Raw genomic sequence first — 17,832 nt, forward strand, 5'->3', positions numbered from 1 at the left:
TCTAGGTATTTCATAGCTTTTCTTCCAAGGAGCAAGCATCTTTTAATTTCATGGCTGCAGTCCTTATCTGCAGTGATTTTGGAACCCAAGAAAATAAACTTTGTCACTATTTCCATTTTTTCCCCTTCTATTTGCCATGAAGTGATCGGACCAGATGCCATGATCTTTCTTTTTTGAATGTTGATTTTTAAGCCAGCTTTTTCACTCTCTTCTTTCACTTTCATCAAGAGGCTCTTTAGTTCTCTTCACTTTCTGCCGTAAGGGTGGTGTCATCTGCATATCTGAGGTTATTGATATTTCCCCTTGCAATCTCGATTCCAGCTTGTGTTTCATCCAGCCCAGCATTTTGCATGATGTACTCTGCATATAAGTTAAATAAGCAGGTGACAATATACAGCCTTGTCATTCTCCTTTCCCAATGTGGAACCAGTCCATTGGTCCATGTCCAGTTCTAACTGCTGCTTCCTGACATGCATAAAGGTTCCGCAGGAAGCATGTAAGGTTGACCACAGGCAGGTATCAGACCTGCCTCCTAAGGTCTGATATTCCCTCTCTCGCAGAATTTTCCACAGTTTGTTGTGATCCACAGAGTCAAAGGCTTTAGCGTAGTCAATGAAGCAGAAGTAGATGTTTTTCTGGAATTCTCTTGCTTTTTCTGTGATCCAATGCATGTTGGCAATTTGATCTCTGGTTCCTCTGCCTTTTCTAAATCCAGCTTGAATATGTGGGCTTTCTTGGTTCACATACTGTTGAAACCTAGCTTGGAGAATTTTGAGCATTACTTTGCTAGCACGCGAGATGAGTGCAAGAGTGTGGAAGTTTATTCTTTGGCATTGCCCTGTTCCAGTCCTGTGGCCACTGCTGAGTTTTCCAAATTTGCTCATCTGTATGGACCCGTTATATCCTTTGTAACAAACAGGTGAATGTATTTCTCTGAGTATTTTGACCCCTTACAGCAAGTTACTGAACCTGAAGACAGGGTTGTCAGAATCCCTTCTTTATTACTGGTAGGTCAAAAGTACAGATGACGACCTGGAACTTTCAACTGGCATCTGACGAGGAGCAGTTTCATGGGGTGGAGTTCTTAATCTGTGGGGTTGGTGCTAACTGCAGGTAGTCAGTGTTGTAACTGAATTGTAGGATGCCTGGTTGGTGTCTGGAGAGTCGGAGAATTCATTAGTTGGTGTGAAAAAAACCCCACGCATTTGGTGTCAGGAATGTTGTAAGTAGAAGGAACAATATTTTACCTTTACTAGTGTAGGAGAAAATAATAGATTTTTATGTATTTATATCTTATCCATTTATTAAGTTCTCAATCTTTTTATTGTGAAAAATTATAATCATAATTAACAGAATAGGTGTACATAATCCAGCTCCAAAACTTAACATTCTCTAATCTTACTTCATCTAAACATCTACTTGGTTTTTTTCTTGGAGTATTAACACACATTCTAGACTTCATATTTCATCTGTAAGTATTTCAGTATGTATAGCAAGATAATTATTTTTAGACGTAACCACAATGCCAAAAAAATCAATGTAAATTGGGAACAAGTGTATAAATCTTTTCTTGTTAATCAGTAAGTCAATAGATATACAGGAAAGGTGCTTGAAATAAACAAGTAAGAATGAATGGTATGTTAATTCTATCAGATTAAGAAGAAAAAAAGGAAGGTATATGTGAATTTTCTCTTGAAATGTCTGCAATGTTCGTTTTACAGCTCTGATGAAGTGTAACTGGCGTACAATAAAATGCTCCCATTTTAAGTATGCAATTCTTTGAGCTTTGTAAATATATACAGTCATCCAGTTATCAGTATAATCACATTTTAGAAACTTCTGTCATCCAAAAAAATGTCTCTAGGGCTTTTCTACAGTCAGCTTTTCTAATACTTTTCAAAAAGGCAACATTTTGCCTTTTTGAAGATGTAAGGTAATGTAGCCTTTTGCTTCTGACTTCTTTAACTGGCATGATGTTTTGAGATTCAGCCAAGTTGTCATAAATACCATCAGTTCCTTCTTTTTAAAACTGCTGAATAGTATTACACTGTATGGATGTATGAAGTGCTGTTTATCTATTCACCAATTCAGGGATATTTGCTGCTTTCCATATTTTGAGTTTTATAAATGCTGCTGCCATGAACATTGATATAGATGTCTCTGTGTAGACATTATGTTTTATTTCTCATGAACAGATACCAAAGAGTAGAATTCCTGAGCTGTATGGTCAGTGTATGTTAACTTCTTCAGAAAATGCCAAACTTCTTTCCAAAGTAGCTGTACCATTTTGTGTTCCCACCAGCAATGTGTAGTTGTCATGATTGTTTCACATCCTCATCAATACTTGGTACTGCCATTTTCCATTTCATCTTATCGTTAGTTTTAATAGTTTTAACAAATTCACTTTAATTTTCTAAATATACAACAATATCACAAATAGTGATAACATTCCTTTTTCTTACTGCTCTGTCTAGAACCTCTAAACTACTAGCAAATAACATCAATAATTACAGACATTTATGACTTAACTTTTATTTTTAACAGAAATACTTTCAGTACTTTACTGTTAGGATCTCACCACATTTGCAGGTAGTTACATTAGGAAGTATTCTATTTTAAAATAAGTTCTTATCACATATGGATACTGAGTTTTTATCAAGTGTTATGCAGCATCTGCTTTGACTTTCTAATGCAATGAACTAACAATGCATTTCCTAATGCTGAATCATCCTTACATTTGTGAAAAACCCCTAATTAAAAAAATTTTTGATATGCAACTTGGGTTGCTTCTGCTATATTACTATATTTGATTTACTAAAATTTACATTAGTATTTGTAAGTCAATTTAGAATATCATTTCCTAAATTTTGTTCCATAGGATCTACCAGTACAAGTTTGGCAGGATGGGGGGACAAAAACACTAATTCTCAATTTCTTCATAAGTAAAGTGGGGTAAAATATACAAAGCGACACAGAGATAGATGGGTTAAGGTACTATTAGAAGATTAAATAAGAAAATGCCCAGAGTTGCTTAGTCAGTGAATGAGCTAGGATTTCAGTCCAGGACAGTATAAATCATCCTTGAAACCATTACACTCTGTTATGTCTATTATTAAAAGATTATACATATGGCTAAAACAAAAACAAACATTTTTTTATAAAAAAACACTGTAATTTAATCAAGTTAGAGATGTACATTAATTTTTTTTTAATCCTAAAAGGATGGGTTCTTCCTTACAATGAACCCTTTGAAAGGAATTATTCCAATCTGGATAGCGAGTTGTTAGCCTACCTGAGTGTGACTGATGGCTATGTGGTTGCCATGGAGAGGTGACTGCCGATCTTTCTCCTTACTGTGCCGACTGCTCTGCTTACTACGTTGTAGTTGCTGCCTCAGTTTGGCAATCTGCTTTGGGGAGAGGGAAAGAGAAGGAAGAAGAGAACAAAAGTGAATACCAAGCTTTAAGCATTTATTTTTTTAAGTTTGGATATTAAAAAATAAAAATTTTATCAAAGATCTCAAGAAGAGATATTTCATTACAATGATTTATTCTCCAATTTTTGATAGTTGAAACCACTGAAAATAAGAATATGTGCTACAAATGCTTCACTTATACAATTTAAATAGTGTTGTTGGTAAATACATTGACTAAATTTCCCCAGATTATTTCATATTTTACCTTTGTAACACCAGAGACATCTTCCCTTCTAAGCATTTTTTCTAAGGTGTAAAACTAGTATTTCATATGCCTACTGATTAAAGTCAAACCCAATCTCTTAATATATAGGGATCACATTAGTTTCTAAGTTCCCATCTTATACAAACAAAATTGATCTGGTATACTAATTTCTGAACATTAAAAAAAAAACAAAATCCCATGGTGTAAATCCTTATGGCATTTAGCATTAGTTACTTGAATTTAACATCTTACTATGTATTACTTTTAGTCACAAAATTTTTATTTTCCAGCTTTTTTGAGATATAAGTGACATGTAACATTGTGTAAGTTAAGGTGTACAACATGTTGATTTCATGCTATTGTATATTGCAGAATGATGCTACTATAGCATAATAGCTCTACCCCATTACATAATTTGAGATTTATTCTCTTAGCAGCTTTGAAGTAATAACACTATTACTAACTGTAATCAAAATTCTATACTTTAGGTCCCCAGAACTCATCCATCTTGTAACTGAAAGTGTGCACCCTGTGGCTACTCCCCATTTCCTTTCCCCTTCAGTCGCTAGCAACCACCAATCAACCCTCAGTTTCTTTGAGTTTGGCTTTTCTTCTCTGGTATCACAAAGAAGTGATACCATACCATATTTGTCTTTCTCTAACTGATTTACTTCACTTAGCATAATGCCCTCAAGGTTCATCTATATTGTTTACAAAGGCAGGATTTCCTTCTTCCTCATTGCTGAATATATATGCCACATCTTTATCCACTTATTCACTGACAGACACTTGGCTATAGTGACATACATTTAAAAACAAATATAACTTAGGTATTTTCCTAAATGGAACAGTAATACTCCAAGGCTTAAAAGAAAAGTCATTTCTATAATATGGCTTGGAATTCATCAAACTATTAATATATTTTAGGTGCTATACAATCGTCTTAAACTGTGCCAGACCAGGAGGAAAACTTGAGCATTTTCAAAGGGAATCATTAGCAATTTGGGGCAAGTTACTTAATATTTTCCTTGCAGATGATGACATGAATCAATTAGTAGGTACTCCTTGAACACCTACAATGAGCCCAATTTTATGTTACTTACAAGGCAAAGTGCCAGTACAAAGTAAAGTCTGTAAAATATATTGATTTTCTCTAAGAGATGTTAGCAAAATGCTTACCTTGAATAACCATGGCAATAAAAAGCAAAATAGACAGTTGCTATTAAAGCCTATAAATGTTTAAGGGGAAAAGCATATGGGTTGCTGGGAAAATTTATTTTTACCTGTGGCAAACAGAAGAGAAGCAGCATGGAAGAAAATAGAGAACCTAAAAGAAAATCTGTATTTTTCATTTTAAGTAAGATCCTTAGTCTCCCCTAGTGTTTTGAAACTCTTTGTAGCTTTAAGGACATCACATACGATTTCCTTACAAAGGTATACAAATAAGATTATCTGTGTTAATATTTGTGTTCCTTGCTCTCTGTTGAAATGACATCATTTTCTTCTAGAGAATATTAATTTTCATGAGAAAAGGAATCAAAATTAGTTGGTAATCATTATAAATCAAGCCAGACTATGATAAAAGATAAATAGAATTTCAAATTGTACAAGTTATTTCATTAGGACAGGGGTATAAAATTAAGTGTTTTCTGAGTATTAATGATGTTTTAGTGGTGTTTCACGGAGAAGGCAATGTACTCTTGCCTGGAAAATCCCATGGACGGAGGAGCCTGGTAGGATGTGGTTCATGGGGTCATGAAGAGTCAGACATGACTGAGCAACTTCACTTTCACTTTTCACTTTCATGCACTGGAGAAGGAAATGGCTACCCACTCCAGTGTTTCTGCCCGGAGAATCCCAGGGACGGGGGCGCCTGGTGGGCTGCTGTCTATGGGGTCGCACAGAGTCGGACACGACTAAAGTGACTTAGCAGCAGTGGTGTTTCAAAACTGGCTTTTTAAAGAGCTTGTAGAAAAGAGCCCATAATGCTTACAGATTAATCAAAGAAGTGTGTACTTTTTCATTTTTAAAATAATCTTTAAAAAAATAAATAAAAATAATCTGAAAACTGATCAATCCTAATCACTCTGTTTTTAAAGGGCTTTGAGATATCATAATAAACCAGAAGCTTTTTTCTTTAACATACCACTCTTTAACATAATGATACACACCCTACTTTGCTTGGAATACCAACTTAGACTATGCAACCTTATAGTTTCCACATAATACTGTTTATCTCTGGATTATAACATAGTTATGCTTTTGTTTACAAATTAGAGATTAGAGTAAAAGGAAAGCCCATCTTACTAGATATATAATCAAAACATTACAACTCTTACTCAGGAACCATGTAGAATGAAAGCAGGGTATAATAAATCTTCCTTTGCTTCAGAATATAAGAGACTCCCGTGTTTCCTTACACGACATTCAGAAGAGTGGCTTATGTATATAACAACTGCAAATATTCTTGCCTTCCATACTTTCACTTAGAATTCTCCTTCTCTTCTCCCTTGGATGCTCAAGAGCCCATGGTTATCCAAAACCATCTCTTCTCCCTAACCTCAGTACTAGTAGACACAAAGGAATCTCTGGGAGGAAGGCGCCAATGTGTGTGTTAGTTACTCAGTTGTGTCCGATTATTTGCGACCCCATAGACTGTAGCCCGCCAGGCTCTTCTGTCCATGGAATTCTCCAGGCACAAATACTGTAGTGGGCTGCCATTCCCTTCTCCAGGGGATCGTCCCGACCCAGGGATTGAACCCAAGTCTCCTGCACTGCAGGCAGATTCTTTACCATCTGAGCTACCAGGGAAGCCCCAGGAAGGGGCTGAGGAAGTTGTAATTTCCGATCTAGTCATACACACCCTCCTGCCTAAGGCACCCTCTCTAGTCAATCTCACGTTCCAATGTATTGCACAAAGCTCTTGGTTCTCACTTCAGTGAGTCTATTCACCCTGGTTGCTGCTGCTAAGTCGCTTCAGTCGTGTCCAACTCTGTGCAACCCCAGAGACAGCAGCCCACCAGGCTCCCCCGTCCCTGGGATTCTCCAGGCAAGAACACTGGAGTGGGTTGCCATTTCCTTCTCCAATGCATGAAAGTGAAAAGTGAAAGTGAAAGTGAAGTCATGTCTGACCCTCATTGACCCCACAGACTGCAGCCTTCCAGGCTCCTCCGTCCATGGGATTTTCCAGGCAAGAGTACTGGAGTGGGGTGCCACTGCCTTCTCCGATTCACCCTGGTTACTACAGTGAAACTCGCATACAACCTTCCTTTATAAAGGGAACCCTGAGTTATACTAACTGGATTTCTTAAACTATAGATGAATCTTACTTGTGTTTCTAAATATTCATTAGCAATGCTTAAGAAAAAATTAAGAATGGACCTTGAGGGGATTATACTAAGTGAAATAAGTCAGACAAAGAAAGTTAAATACTGTATGAGCTCACTCTGAAAATAAACAACAACAACAAAAAAAACAACTCAGAGAACAGCTTCCTGGTTGCCAGGGGCAGAAAATGGGTGAGAACGGTCGAAGTATACAAGCATCCAGTTATAAGATGAGTAAATTTTGGAGTGTAATGGATAGCATAGTGACTGTAGTTAATAACACTCTATTGTATATTTGACAGTTTCTATGAGAATAGATCTGAAAAGTTCCTATCTACACATACAAAAATTATAAAATTATGAGGTGACAGATGTGTTTACTAACCTTCTTGTGGTACACTTTACAATATATACATATATCAAATTGTTATGCTGCATATCCCGTAAACTTGTATGATGTTATATGTCAATTATATCTCAATAAAACTTAAAAAAAATTAAGAGGGAAGGAGAGAGGAGCATTCTCTAAACATGAAAGGGATCTTAAGCACATGTACTCTGACATTTTAAAAAGTTAGAGAATAAACCCCAAGGTCACAAAGAAGAAATAATAATTGTAGGGAGAAGAAGTATCATAAATATTCACTAAGAAATGACTAAAATATTTGTGGAATTAGATAAAGAAAAATCAGAGACTGGTCCCACTTAAAATCTAAGAACTGGGAACATATTTTACTGTACATTTTTGGAAACCTGGTCATATCACCCTTGTTTATTTGTAATTTTTGTCCTGATAGTTCTCCCATATTGTTAACACATTAAAAAAAAAACACACACAAAAAAACCCTAAACTCTAAGCCTTAAAATACTAGTCAATTATTTTTGCCTCAGGTACTGAAAAGGAAGGGACGGAGGGTGATATTTCTCAGAATGAATTCTATTCTATAGTAGGCAGGGAATTGAGAAATCTTAACCAGACTAAGTAGATGCAGTAGGAACGGAAGCAAGATCCAAAGGAAAAAATGAGATGAGAGCTAGATTAACACCAGGAAAACGGCACTTTGCCACTCGTATTTATATTATTATAAAATGAAATCTTTTCTATTTTGTTCTCATTCATTTCTCAATAAAAACATATGAGATAAATGCTATTATTATCCTCACTTTACAGGTGAGGAAACTGAGGGGTGGGAAGGTTAGTTTGTTGAAAGCCATTCAATTAAGTGGTGAAACAAGTACATGAACTTAGGGAAGTGGAATTCCAGAGTTTGCTCTTTTAATCACTATTCTATATTGCCTGAAGAATCAAATTAATAACTCACAAGGAGAGAAAGAATCTTACAAAAAGTAAGACAGATAGGAAAACATACAAATGACAACAGCTGAGCTGTTAAAAGACCAAAAACAATTACTAACGATATTAATCCAACAAAATTTCCTGAATATATAGCTTGAGAAGTTGTAAATCTCAAGCTGTTATTCCCTTTTATACGAAAAAAGAGAATACATGACAAACTTGAGTGCTTACAAAGATCAGTGTCTCAAAAGAAAGGTTCTGCAGTATGAAAACAGTTTACATACTATATCCTTTGACAGTGTTCAAAGGAATTTAAAATGCAACAGTACCTACTGTAACACTAACATAAAATTTAAAACTTTTACTTAACATAAATATGAGCAAATCATGCTGTTTTCCTTTTTTCTTTCATTTTCCAAAAGACAAATGCTAATGAAATAACTGGGGCTTCCCTGGTAGCTCAGATGGTAAAGAATCTGCCTGTAATGCAGGAGACCCAGGTTGGATCCCTGGGTCAGGAAGACAGTCTGGAAGGGAGAAGGGAATGACAGCCCACTCCAGTATTCTTGCCCAGAGAATTCCATGGACAGAGGAGCCCGGTGGACGACAGTGGGACAGGGCTATTCAGTCCTCTGATACCCAAATGCACACACAGAGGCATATGTGTGTACAAACTGCATCTATAAAGAATACACAGATGTGTAAGCACACGCATATGAATAGGGGCTGTCACCTGCACACACATCACTGGTACACATGCTGCCCACGTGCAGACTCACAGAAACCCCCACCCCAGAACAAAGAAATAGATATTTCCAAACACAGATTTATCTCCACAGATATAGCTAGCTTTGGGACACTTTAGTTTTTGATACAGAAATTTATTTACCAATAAGGTATATCTGCCAATAGAGGAATGCTGACAATAATACCATTGAGAAAAAAGTTCATAAAACAACTAGATTGCACAGATATACTGTAACCGCTCTACAGATGAGGAAGCACTTTAAAAAGTAAAGTATCTTTCCCAAGGTAACACAACTAATAAACGGCAGACCCAGTCCTTTAGCCTTTAGTTCCTAACCTCTATTAGCTACCAGTGCTGCTGAAAGTAGTACTACATTAGTGTTCACAAATAACCACTAATACCTCGCTATGTATTGGCTCATAATCGCAACCACTTCGCAAAGTAACTTCCTTTCTTAATGCTAGAGATATTGCAAGATGTGAAATTGCAGTAAAGATGAACAAAAATTTGATGTAGCAACAAAAATTTGATGTAGCAATTAACTGACTACATACTAACTTACTGATACAGTTCTTTTTCAATAAGCAGTTTGATGACCGTAAACACCATTCTTATTGGTCCAATTTTAAATAATGAAAATATGACATCTTTACAATTCAATATAATTTGAACTCAGAATTTACTTACTGGATGAGTATTTGTGCTTTTAAGGTTTTACCACATAATAGAAATTCTTCAGAATGTTGTCTTTTAGGTCCAGAGAAAATATTACTGCAATTATTTTCCTCTAGTATGGTATGATAAAACAATTCTTTTTAAATAGCAGAAGTTAACAGAACATTAGGGCAGTTATACTCTTAGTAATGAGTATGAGGAAACTTTTATTTTTCTTACTGAAAAAAGAAAGACCCCAACAATATCTGTTAATCACTATTTGATCAGAAACAAGAAATGTCCCTAATCATTTCACTTAGAGAAAAACTATCCCAAGCAGTAAGAGAGTTATTGATGAGATAAAGAAGCAACCTATGATTTTTTTCTTATATCCACTGAAGAACTTAAAAATACTCACTTTTTAAACTTATCTTTATCAAAGTCAGAAACAATGTAAAAGAGTCAAAACAACGAATATAGTAATATTATTTATACTCTGGGAATGTCACCCTCTGGGATAAAGATAGGTTTACTTACTCCTTACTATTAATATAAAAACAGTGGATTCTCCAAGTTCTGTTCCTCTCCTGTAATGTGATCTATTATTTGTGCAGGCATCCACTCAGACCCTCTCCATCACCCCACTGGGGTTTACAGGAACTAATGCAAACTCAATAGTCTTGTTACTTGCTATGCTGTGAATAATAAAGTCCATTATCTCTAAACCATGAGCCTCATGGCTTCTGCTAGTGTCCATGAACTAGTAAAAGGTTAACTTATTAGGCTATCAATAGAAAAAATAAAATCCAAGATGTGAACCAGTGTATTTCCTCTTCTGCCTCAAATGAAGAGAAAGGAGTTTTAATGGAACATCTTGGAAAGACTGATGTTCCTCACAGATAAAAGGACACGACAGACTGGAATCTGACTCCCACTCCTGATACCGATAATGCTGAGCTAGGATGATGGAGATTTACTGTTGCATCAGAGTCAGCCTCAACTCCCGGCTATTAATCAGATTTTTTAAACGTGCGAGTTTCTCAGTAACCATCTGGGAAATCTGAAAGTGAGAGTCCCAATGGAGGGCTGGCTTAGGTTCTACCTAGGAGGGCTACCCCAAAGGGTAAACAGAGCTCAACACTGGAGAAACTGAACATTATTTCTAGAATTCTAGAGTCTTAGGAGAAAGTAAGCTAGAATCATAGGAAAGAGATTCAGCAACAAGAGATGTCCAAAGAACCCAAGAAATTTCAAAAGAAAGTCAGTTTCAAAAATCTGTCAAGACCAGGCAATAGAAAGGTACCTTATAACAGTACCAGCAAGTAGGAACATTTCTGTTCCCCTTATCTCCCCATAGGCCTTCCCTGGTGGTTCAGATGCTAAGAATCTGCCTGCAGTGCAGGAGACATGGGTTTGATCCCTGGGTCAGGAAGATCCCCTGGAGGAGGGCATGGCTACCCACTCCAATATTCTTGCCTGGAGAATCCCATGGATAGAGGAGGCTGGAGACCTACAGTTCATGGTGTCACAGAGTCAGACACGACTGAGCAACTAATACAACACTACCACTCCACCTCTCCCTTAAGCTCCAACTCCAGAGGCTCAGACGCAGTAGCTATGGAGTTAGGACAAAGGTAAGCAAAAAAGACAAACGGAGCTCAGGTTCCCTTCCCCCAGGAAGCCACTCAGGGGTAGTATGTCCTAGCTAGAAGAGGAGCGACCACAACCGTGAAATAAGGAGGAGCTTTCCAAGAGACTGGAATGCATGCTCACTTAAAGGAATCACAGGAGTGTAAGAGCTTCTAGTTTTGCACTGAACTTCTCTCACCAAATAAAGGACAGTGAGAGTTAATATAAAGTCCTTTTATTATCCCATAAAGCCTTAGTTTCCTTTCCTAATATGTAATTAAGCTCTTTAAAAAGTAGATTTTAACCTACTGTTTCTTTTGAAATTCTACATGCTTTTACACAATTTTGAGCATACAGTCTTATGCATTTGATGCTAATCCATGAACAAATGCATTGCCACTATAGGCTGATAATGTATACTAAAAAATATCTTTAAATTTTTCCTTTTTTCTCTTTTACCTCTATTAAACGTATACAAATCAAGTACCATAAAAATAGAAATAGTCACAGATGTAGAAAACAAACACAGTTACCAGGGGAGAAAGTGGGGTGAGGGGGATAAATTGGAAGACTGGGATTGACACAGACACATTACTATATAAAATAGATAACTAACAAGGACGTACCCAGTAGCCCAGGGGACTCTTCTCAATATTCTGTAAAGAACGATATGGGCAGAGAATCTGGAAATGAGTAGACGCATGTATGTGCATGACATTCACCTTGCGGCGTGGTAGAAACCAACACAACACTGTAAATCAACTCTACAGGCCGCGCGGCACAACCCATCACTACATTGTACCCGGCTGTCAGTTACAGGTCCTGATATATGAGCTGATAATCTGGTTCCCAGTTTTTTCATAGGTAATCTGTTTTCTAATTGCAAGAATGAGTATGTGTGTGTGTGCTTGATCTACAACTCACCAGACCTAGAAGTGGAAATTTTTGTTTTGTTTATCCTCCAAGGAATTGGTGGGCTTTTTCAATCTAAAGACCCACGTCACTCTCCAAATCCAGCATATTGTCAAACTTTAACGAATATCTCTTCCCTGATACCTACTATTCTTACCTTTGGAAACTCCTTACTCAGTCTGTTTTCCATGTTTCTTAACTTCTCTTTCATATTTTTAACCTCTTTTTAAAAATTATTTTTTATTGAAGTATAATTGATTTACAATGTTGTAGTAGTTTCTGGTATATAACAAAGTGTTAAGCTGTAGATCTATCTATTCTTTTTCATTGTTTTTCCATTATGGTCTACTACAGGATATTGAATATAGCGTGCTGTGCTATACACTAGGTCCTTTTTGGTATCTACTTCGTATATAATCACTTGTACCTGCTAATCCTAAACTCCTAATTTATCTCCCCCACCTAGTCTCTTTCTCCTTTGGTAACCATAAGTTTGTTTTCCATGTCTGTGAGTTTGCTTCTGTTTTGTAAATAAGTTCATTTGTATCTTATTTCCCTGGTGGCTCAGAGGGTAAAGCGTCTGCCTACAATGCAGGAGACCTGGGTTCAGTCCCTGGGTCGGGAAGATCCCTTGGAGAAGGAAATGGCAACCCACTCCAGTACTCTTGCCTGAAAAATCCCATGGACGGAGAAGCCTGGTAGGCTACAGTCCATGGGCTTGCAAAGAGTCGGACATGACTGAGCGACTTCACAGTGTGTGAGTGACATCATATGGTCTTTCTGACTTACTTCACTTAGTATGATAATCTTTAGGTCCATCCATGTTGCTGTAAATGGCATTAATTCATTCTTTTTATGGCTGAGTAAAGCTTTATCTAGTGCTGCTATGAACATATGGGTGCATGTATCTTTTTGGATTAGAGTTTTTGTTTTTTTCTGGATATATGCCCAGGAGTGGGGTTGTTGAGTCATATGGTAGCTCTATTTTTAGTTTTTTACGGAACCTCCATACTGTTTTCCATAGTGGCTGTACCAATTCACATTCCCACCAACATCACACACAGGAGCATTTCCTTTCCTCCATACCCTCTCCAGCATTTACTGTTCGTAGATTTTTTAATGATAGACATTCAAACTGTCAATTTCTGTCTTTTTATTTTATATTCTAGATGATTTGCTCATCCAGACTTTCTCATTTGAGACTTTTGATTCACTAATTCTCAATTCTGCTATGTCAACTTAATCCACTGAAGAGTTTACTTTCAGTTTCACCAACTTCTCAGTTTCACCAATATGCCTTGGAAAGGACCCTTTATCATTCTGCCTATTCTTACTTCTCTTCTCATTGCGAGTTACTGTTTCATTTGAAATTCTTAAATATCCTAAGTTCTTTTTGGGGATTGTGTTATTTTCCCAGATATACCCCATTTAATGTATCCACTCTCTCTTATAGCAATACATTTCCTTACATACCCTAAAACACTTACTTGCAAGTTCTCTGTATGTGGGAGTTTTATCCTTTATAAACTCTTTACTCTCTGTCTTGCTCACAGTTCAACTGATAAAAAATCTGCTTTATTGCCATATTATTTCATGGTTGCTCAAGACTATGGTGTTTCAAAGGTGCATAGCTTCAGAGCAAGCCTTAAATCAGGAAGACTAGGGCTGTGCCCCCATGTGAGTACAGCTCTATTCCAGACACCATACCCACGCACAGCATATGGTTACTATTTCAATTTTTTTACAGATGTTCTTTTTATACAACACCAACAGTGTCAGGTGAAGTTACTTCAGATCTAGTTTTACTGTTTAGACACATGGTCCTAGTTCCCTGCTTTAAGCATATAGCCCAGTTTCAATCTCCCATTTGCAAGACACATTTTACCCTCTAAAAAGGTGGTGTTGTTCAGTTGCCCAGTCGTGTCTGACTCTTTGTGACCCTATGGACTACAGCACGCCAGGCCTCCCTGTCCCTCACAATCTCCTAAAGTTTGCCCAAATTCATGTTCATTGCATCAGTGATGCCATCCAGCCATTTCATCCTCTGATGCCTACCCTATTCTCCTGCCCTCAATCTTTTCCAGCATCAGGGACTTTTCCAATGAGTCAACAGTTTGCATCAGATGACCAAAATACTAGAGTTTCAGCTTCAGCATCAGTCCTTCCAACAAGTACTCAGGGTTGATTTCCCTTAAGATTGACTGCTTTGATCTCCTTGCTGTCCTAGCAACACTCAGGAGTCTTCTCCAGCACCATCGTTTGAAGGCATCAATTCTTCGGTGCTCCTTCCAGCTGTCACAACCATATGTGACCACTGGGAAGACCAAAGACCTTTGTCGGCAGAATAATGTCTCTGCTTTTAAACACATAGTCTAGGTTTGTCATGCTTTCCTGCCAAGAAGCGAATGTCTTCTAATTTCATAGCTGCAGTCACCATCTGCAGTGATTTTTGAGCCCAAGAAGAGGAAGTCTGTCACTACTTCCACCTTTTCCCCCTCTATTTGCCATGAAGTAATAGGGCTGGAAGTCATGATATTAGTTTTTTTTTAATATTTAGTTTTAAGCCAGCTCTTTCACTCTCTTCCTTCACCCTTATCAAGAGGCTCTTTAGTTCTTCTTTGCTTTCGGCCATTAAGGTGGTGTCATCCATACGTCTGAGGTTGTTTATGTTTCTCCCACCTATCTTGACTGCAGCTTGTAACTCATCCAGCTCGGCATTTTGTTCATGACGTGCTCAGCATACAGATTAAACAAACAGGGTGACAGCGGACAGCCCTGCCAAACTCTTTTCTCAATCTTGAACCAATCAGTTGTTCCATCCAGGGTTCTAACTGTTGCTTCTTGACCCGCATACAGGTTTCTCAAGAGACAGGTAAAATGGTCTGGTATTCCCATCTCCTTAAAATGTGTAGTAATCTACAATTTCTTAAATTTGGCTCAACTCAGAGAAATCTGGCCAACACGATCCAGATTTCTATGAGTCAGATAACATCAGCATCTACTCATCATTAAGGATTTCCCTTCTATTCATGGTCTGTAGGGGGTTCTCTTGTCTTAAATGTAGCTAAAATATATTTAGGTATTTCTTTGAACATTTTTCACATTGTAGTCTTATAAGCTTGGAGCAAAGCAGAAGTAGACTATACAGGTGCTTTCACTGACGTTGAAGTCAGAAATCCAGATGCAGACTATCTGAGGTGGGGAGCATATCTCTGACTCAGGAAGAATGGATGTGATACAGCTGAATTTGATACCAGGACAAGGAAGCAGGTCAAAGTTATTTTAAAAAAAAAAACAACAAATTTTAGTAGCATATAATTTTTAAAATATTACTGTTTCAATAACATTAATAGTTTTGGCTTTCGTAATTTCCTCAGATTCCAGTTTTGTCATCTTTTATAAGTATTAATATTTTATGTAGTCTTTACCCATATACTCATTTTCCAGGCTCAGTTATATAAAATCTACCATGAATATACCATGCAAAGCCTACTAGTCTTTTATGTCTATTCCTCGTTTTTTTTTTAATCTTTACTGAAGTGTAATTTACATTGCCTTAACTTCATCCATTGTAAGGGTAAAATTAAATAAGTTGTAATCACTTAGTAGAGTTGCACAAAGTAATCACGAATCAATTTTTAGGACTTTTTCATCACCCCCCATATTTGCTTTGAGTCTATTTACAGCCAATCACCACTGCCTCCACCCTAGCCCCAGCCACATGCAACCGCTAATGGGCTTTATTTCCTCTATAGATTTGCCCTTTCTGGCATTTCAATATAAATGAAACCATATAATATGTAATCTTATTCATCTGGCTTCTTTCACTTAGCAGGGAGTGGCAAGCTACAGTCTGCAGGCCAAATCTAGGATGCCACATGTTTTCGTAAATACAATTTATTGGAACATAATCACACTCCATACTGTCTATGGCTGCTTTCACCTACAGCAGTGGAGCTGAGCAGCTGCAGCAGAGGCTCTGTGACCCACACACCATAAAATAGTTACTATCTGGCTTTTCATAGAAAAACAAAATGTGCTGACTCTTGACTTAGTAAAACGTTTTTGAAGTTCATTCCCACTGTAGCATGTATCAGGATTCATCACAGTGTTCCTTTTTATTGCTGAACAGTCTGGTATTGCATGAATATATGACATTTTCTTTATCCATTTACCAAACAATGGCTATTTTTATTATTTTTTTTTTTAGAGGTGTTTTCAAGACTCTTATAGAGTCCCAGAAATAGAATTGCTGGGCTATATGCTAAATTTCTGATGAAGTTTTTATTCATTCATTTTTGGCTACACGGATTCTTGCTGCTGTGCAGGCTTTTCCCCAGCTGCAGCGCGGGGCGGCCACTGTCTGCCTCGGTGCACAGCTTCTCCTTGCGGAGGCGCCTCTCGTTGTGGGCACAGGTTCCAGGTGCAGGAGCCTCTTCAGTAGGTGCAGCACGCAGGCTCAGGGATTGTGGCTCATGGGCTCCAGAGCACAGGCTCAACAGTGTGGCACACAGGCTTACTTGCTGAATGTGAGATCTCTTTGGATCAGGGATTGAACCTGTGTCCCCTATACTGGCGGGCAGATTCTTAACCACTGGACCACCAGGGAAGTATCTCTGATTATCTTTTAAGGAAACTGTCAAAACTGTTTTTCAAAGTTGGGTGTAACATTTTATTTTCCGAACAATGTTGACGGTCCCGGATGCTCTTCATTCTTGCCATCACTTGGTGTTATCTGTCATTTAAATTACAGTCACTGTAGTAGTGTGTAGTTGTATCCTGAGGTTTAAATCTACGCTTGCCTAATGTCAAATGATGTTGACTACCTTTTCATGTGGTAATTTACCATCCATACATCTTTGATGAGAAATTTCTATCAAAGTATCTTACCCTTTTTTTAATGGGCTGTCTTCTTATTGATTTTTAAGAGTTCTTTATATATTCTGGATGTAAGTCCTATATCAGATATTTCTGTCTGGTTTTGTCTTTTCATCCTTTTAGTCATGTAGTGTAAATGTTCATTTAAATGAAGTTCAATTTTTTTTCTTTTATGGCCTTACTACTGGTACTGTATCTAAGAATGTCTTACCTAATCCAAGGTCTTCTAGAAGATCTAAAATTTTAGAGCTTATATTCAGGACTATGATCCATTTTGAGTTCATTTCCCTCTATGGTGAGTGTCAAGGATCTAAGTTTCTTTTAACTTTTAATTTTGTATTGTTTGTATAACAAACAATTTTGTGATAGTTTCAAGTGAACAGAAAAGGGACTCAGCAAATGGACTCATGGGTCCATTCTCTCCCAGTCTCCCTTCCCATCCAGGCTGCCACACAGCACTGAGCAGAGTTCCATGTGCCATACAGTAGGCCCCTGTTGGCTATCCATTTAAAATGTAATAGTGTGTACATGTCCATCCCAAACTCCCTAACTATCCCTTCCCCTATCCTTCCCTCCTGCAATCATAAGTTCATTCTTTAAGTCTGTGAATCTTTTTCTGTTTTGTAAGTAAGTTCATCTGTATCATTTCTTTTTAGATTCTATATATGAGCCATATCATACAATATTCCTCTGAGTTCCTTCACTCAG

At 37.4% G+C, this 17,832-nt stretch overlaps 1 protein-coding gene across 1 annotated transcript in view; it reads right to left on the reverse strand.

The window, feature by feature from the left end:
* Positions 1–17,832, reverse strand: part of GLCCI1 (glucocorticoid induced 1) — a 108,874-nt gene that overhangs the window by 25,929 nt on the left and 65,113 nt on the right. Inside the window, exon 4 of the mRNA XM_027540073.1 lies at positions 3,293–3,409. Coding sequence (XP_027395874.1) covers positions 3,293–3,409 — 117 coding nt within the window. The remainder of the gene's footprint in view (positions 1–3,292; positions 3,410–17,832) is intronic.

This window comes from Bos indicus x Bos taurus, chromosome 4 (assembly GCF_003369695.1).
Source record: "Bos indicus x Bos taurus breed Angus x Brahman F1 hybrid chromosome 4, Bos_hybrid_MaternalHap_v2.0, whole genome shotgun sequence".
Classification (NCBI taxonomy): domain Eukaryota; kingdom Metazoa; phylum Chordata; class Mammalia; order Artiodactyla; family Bovidae; genus Bos; species Bos indicus x Bos taurus.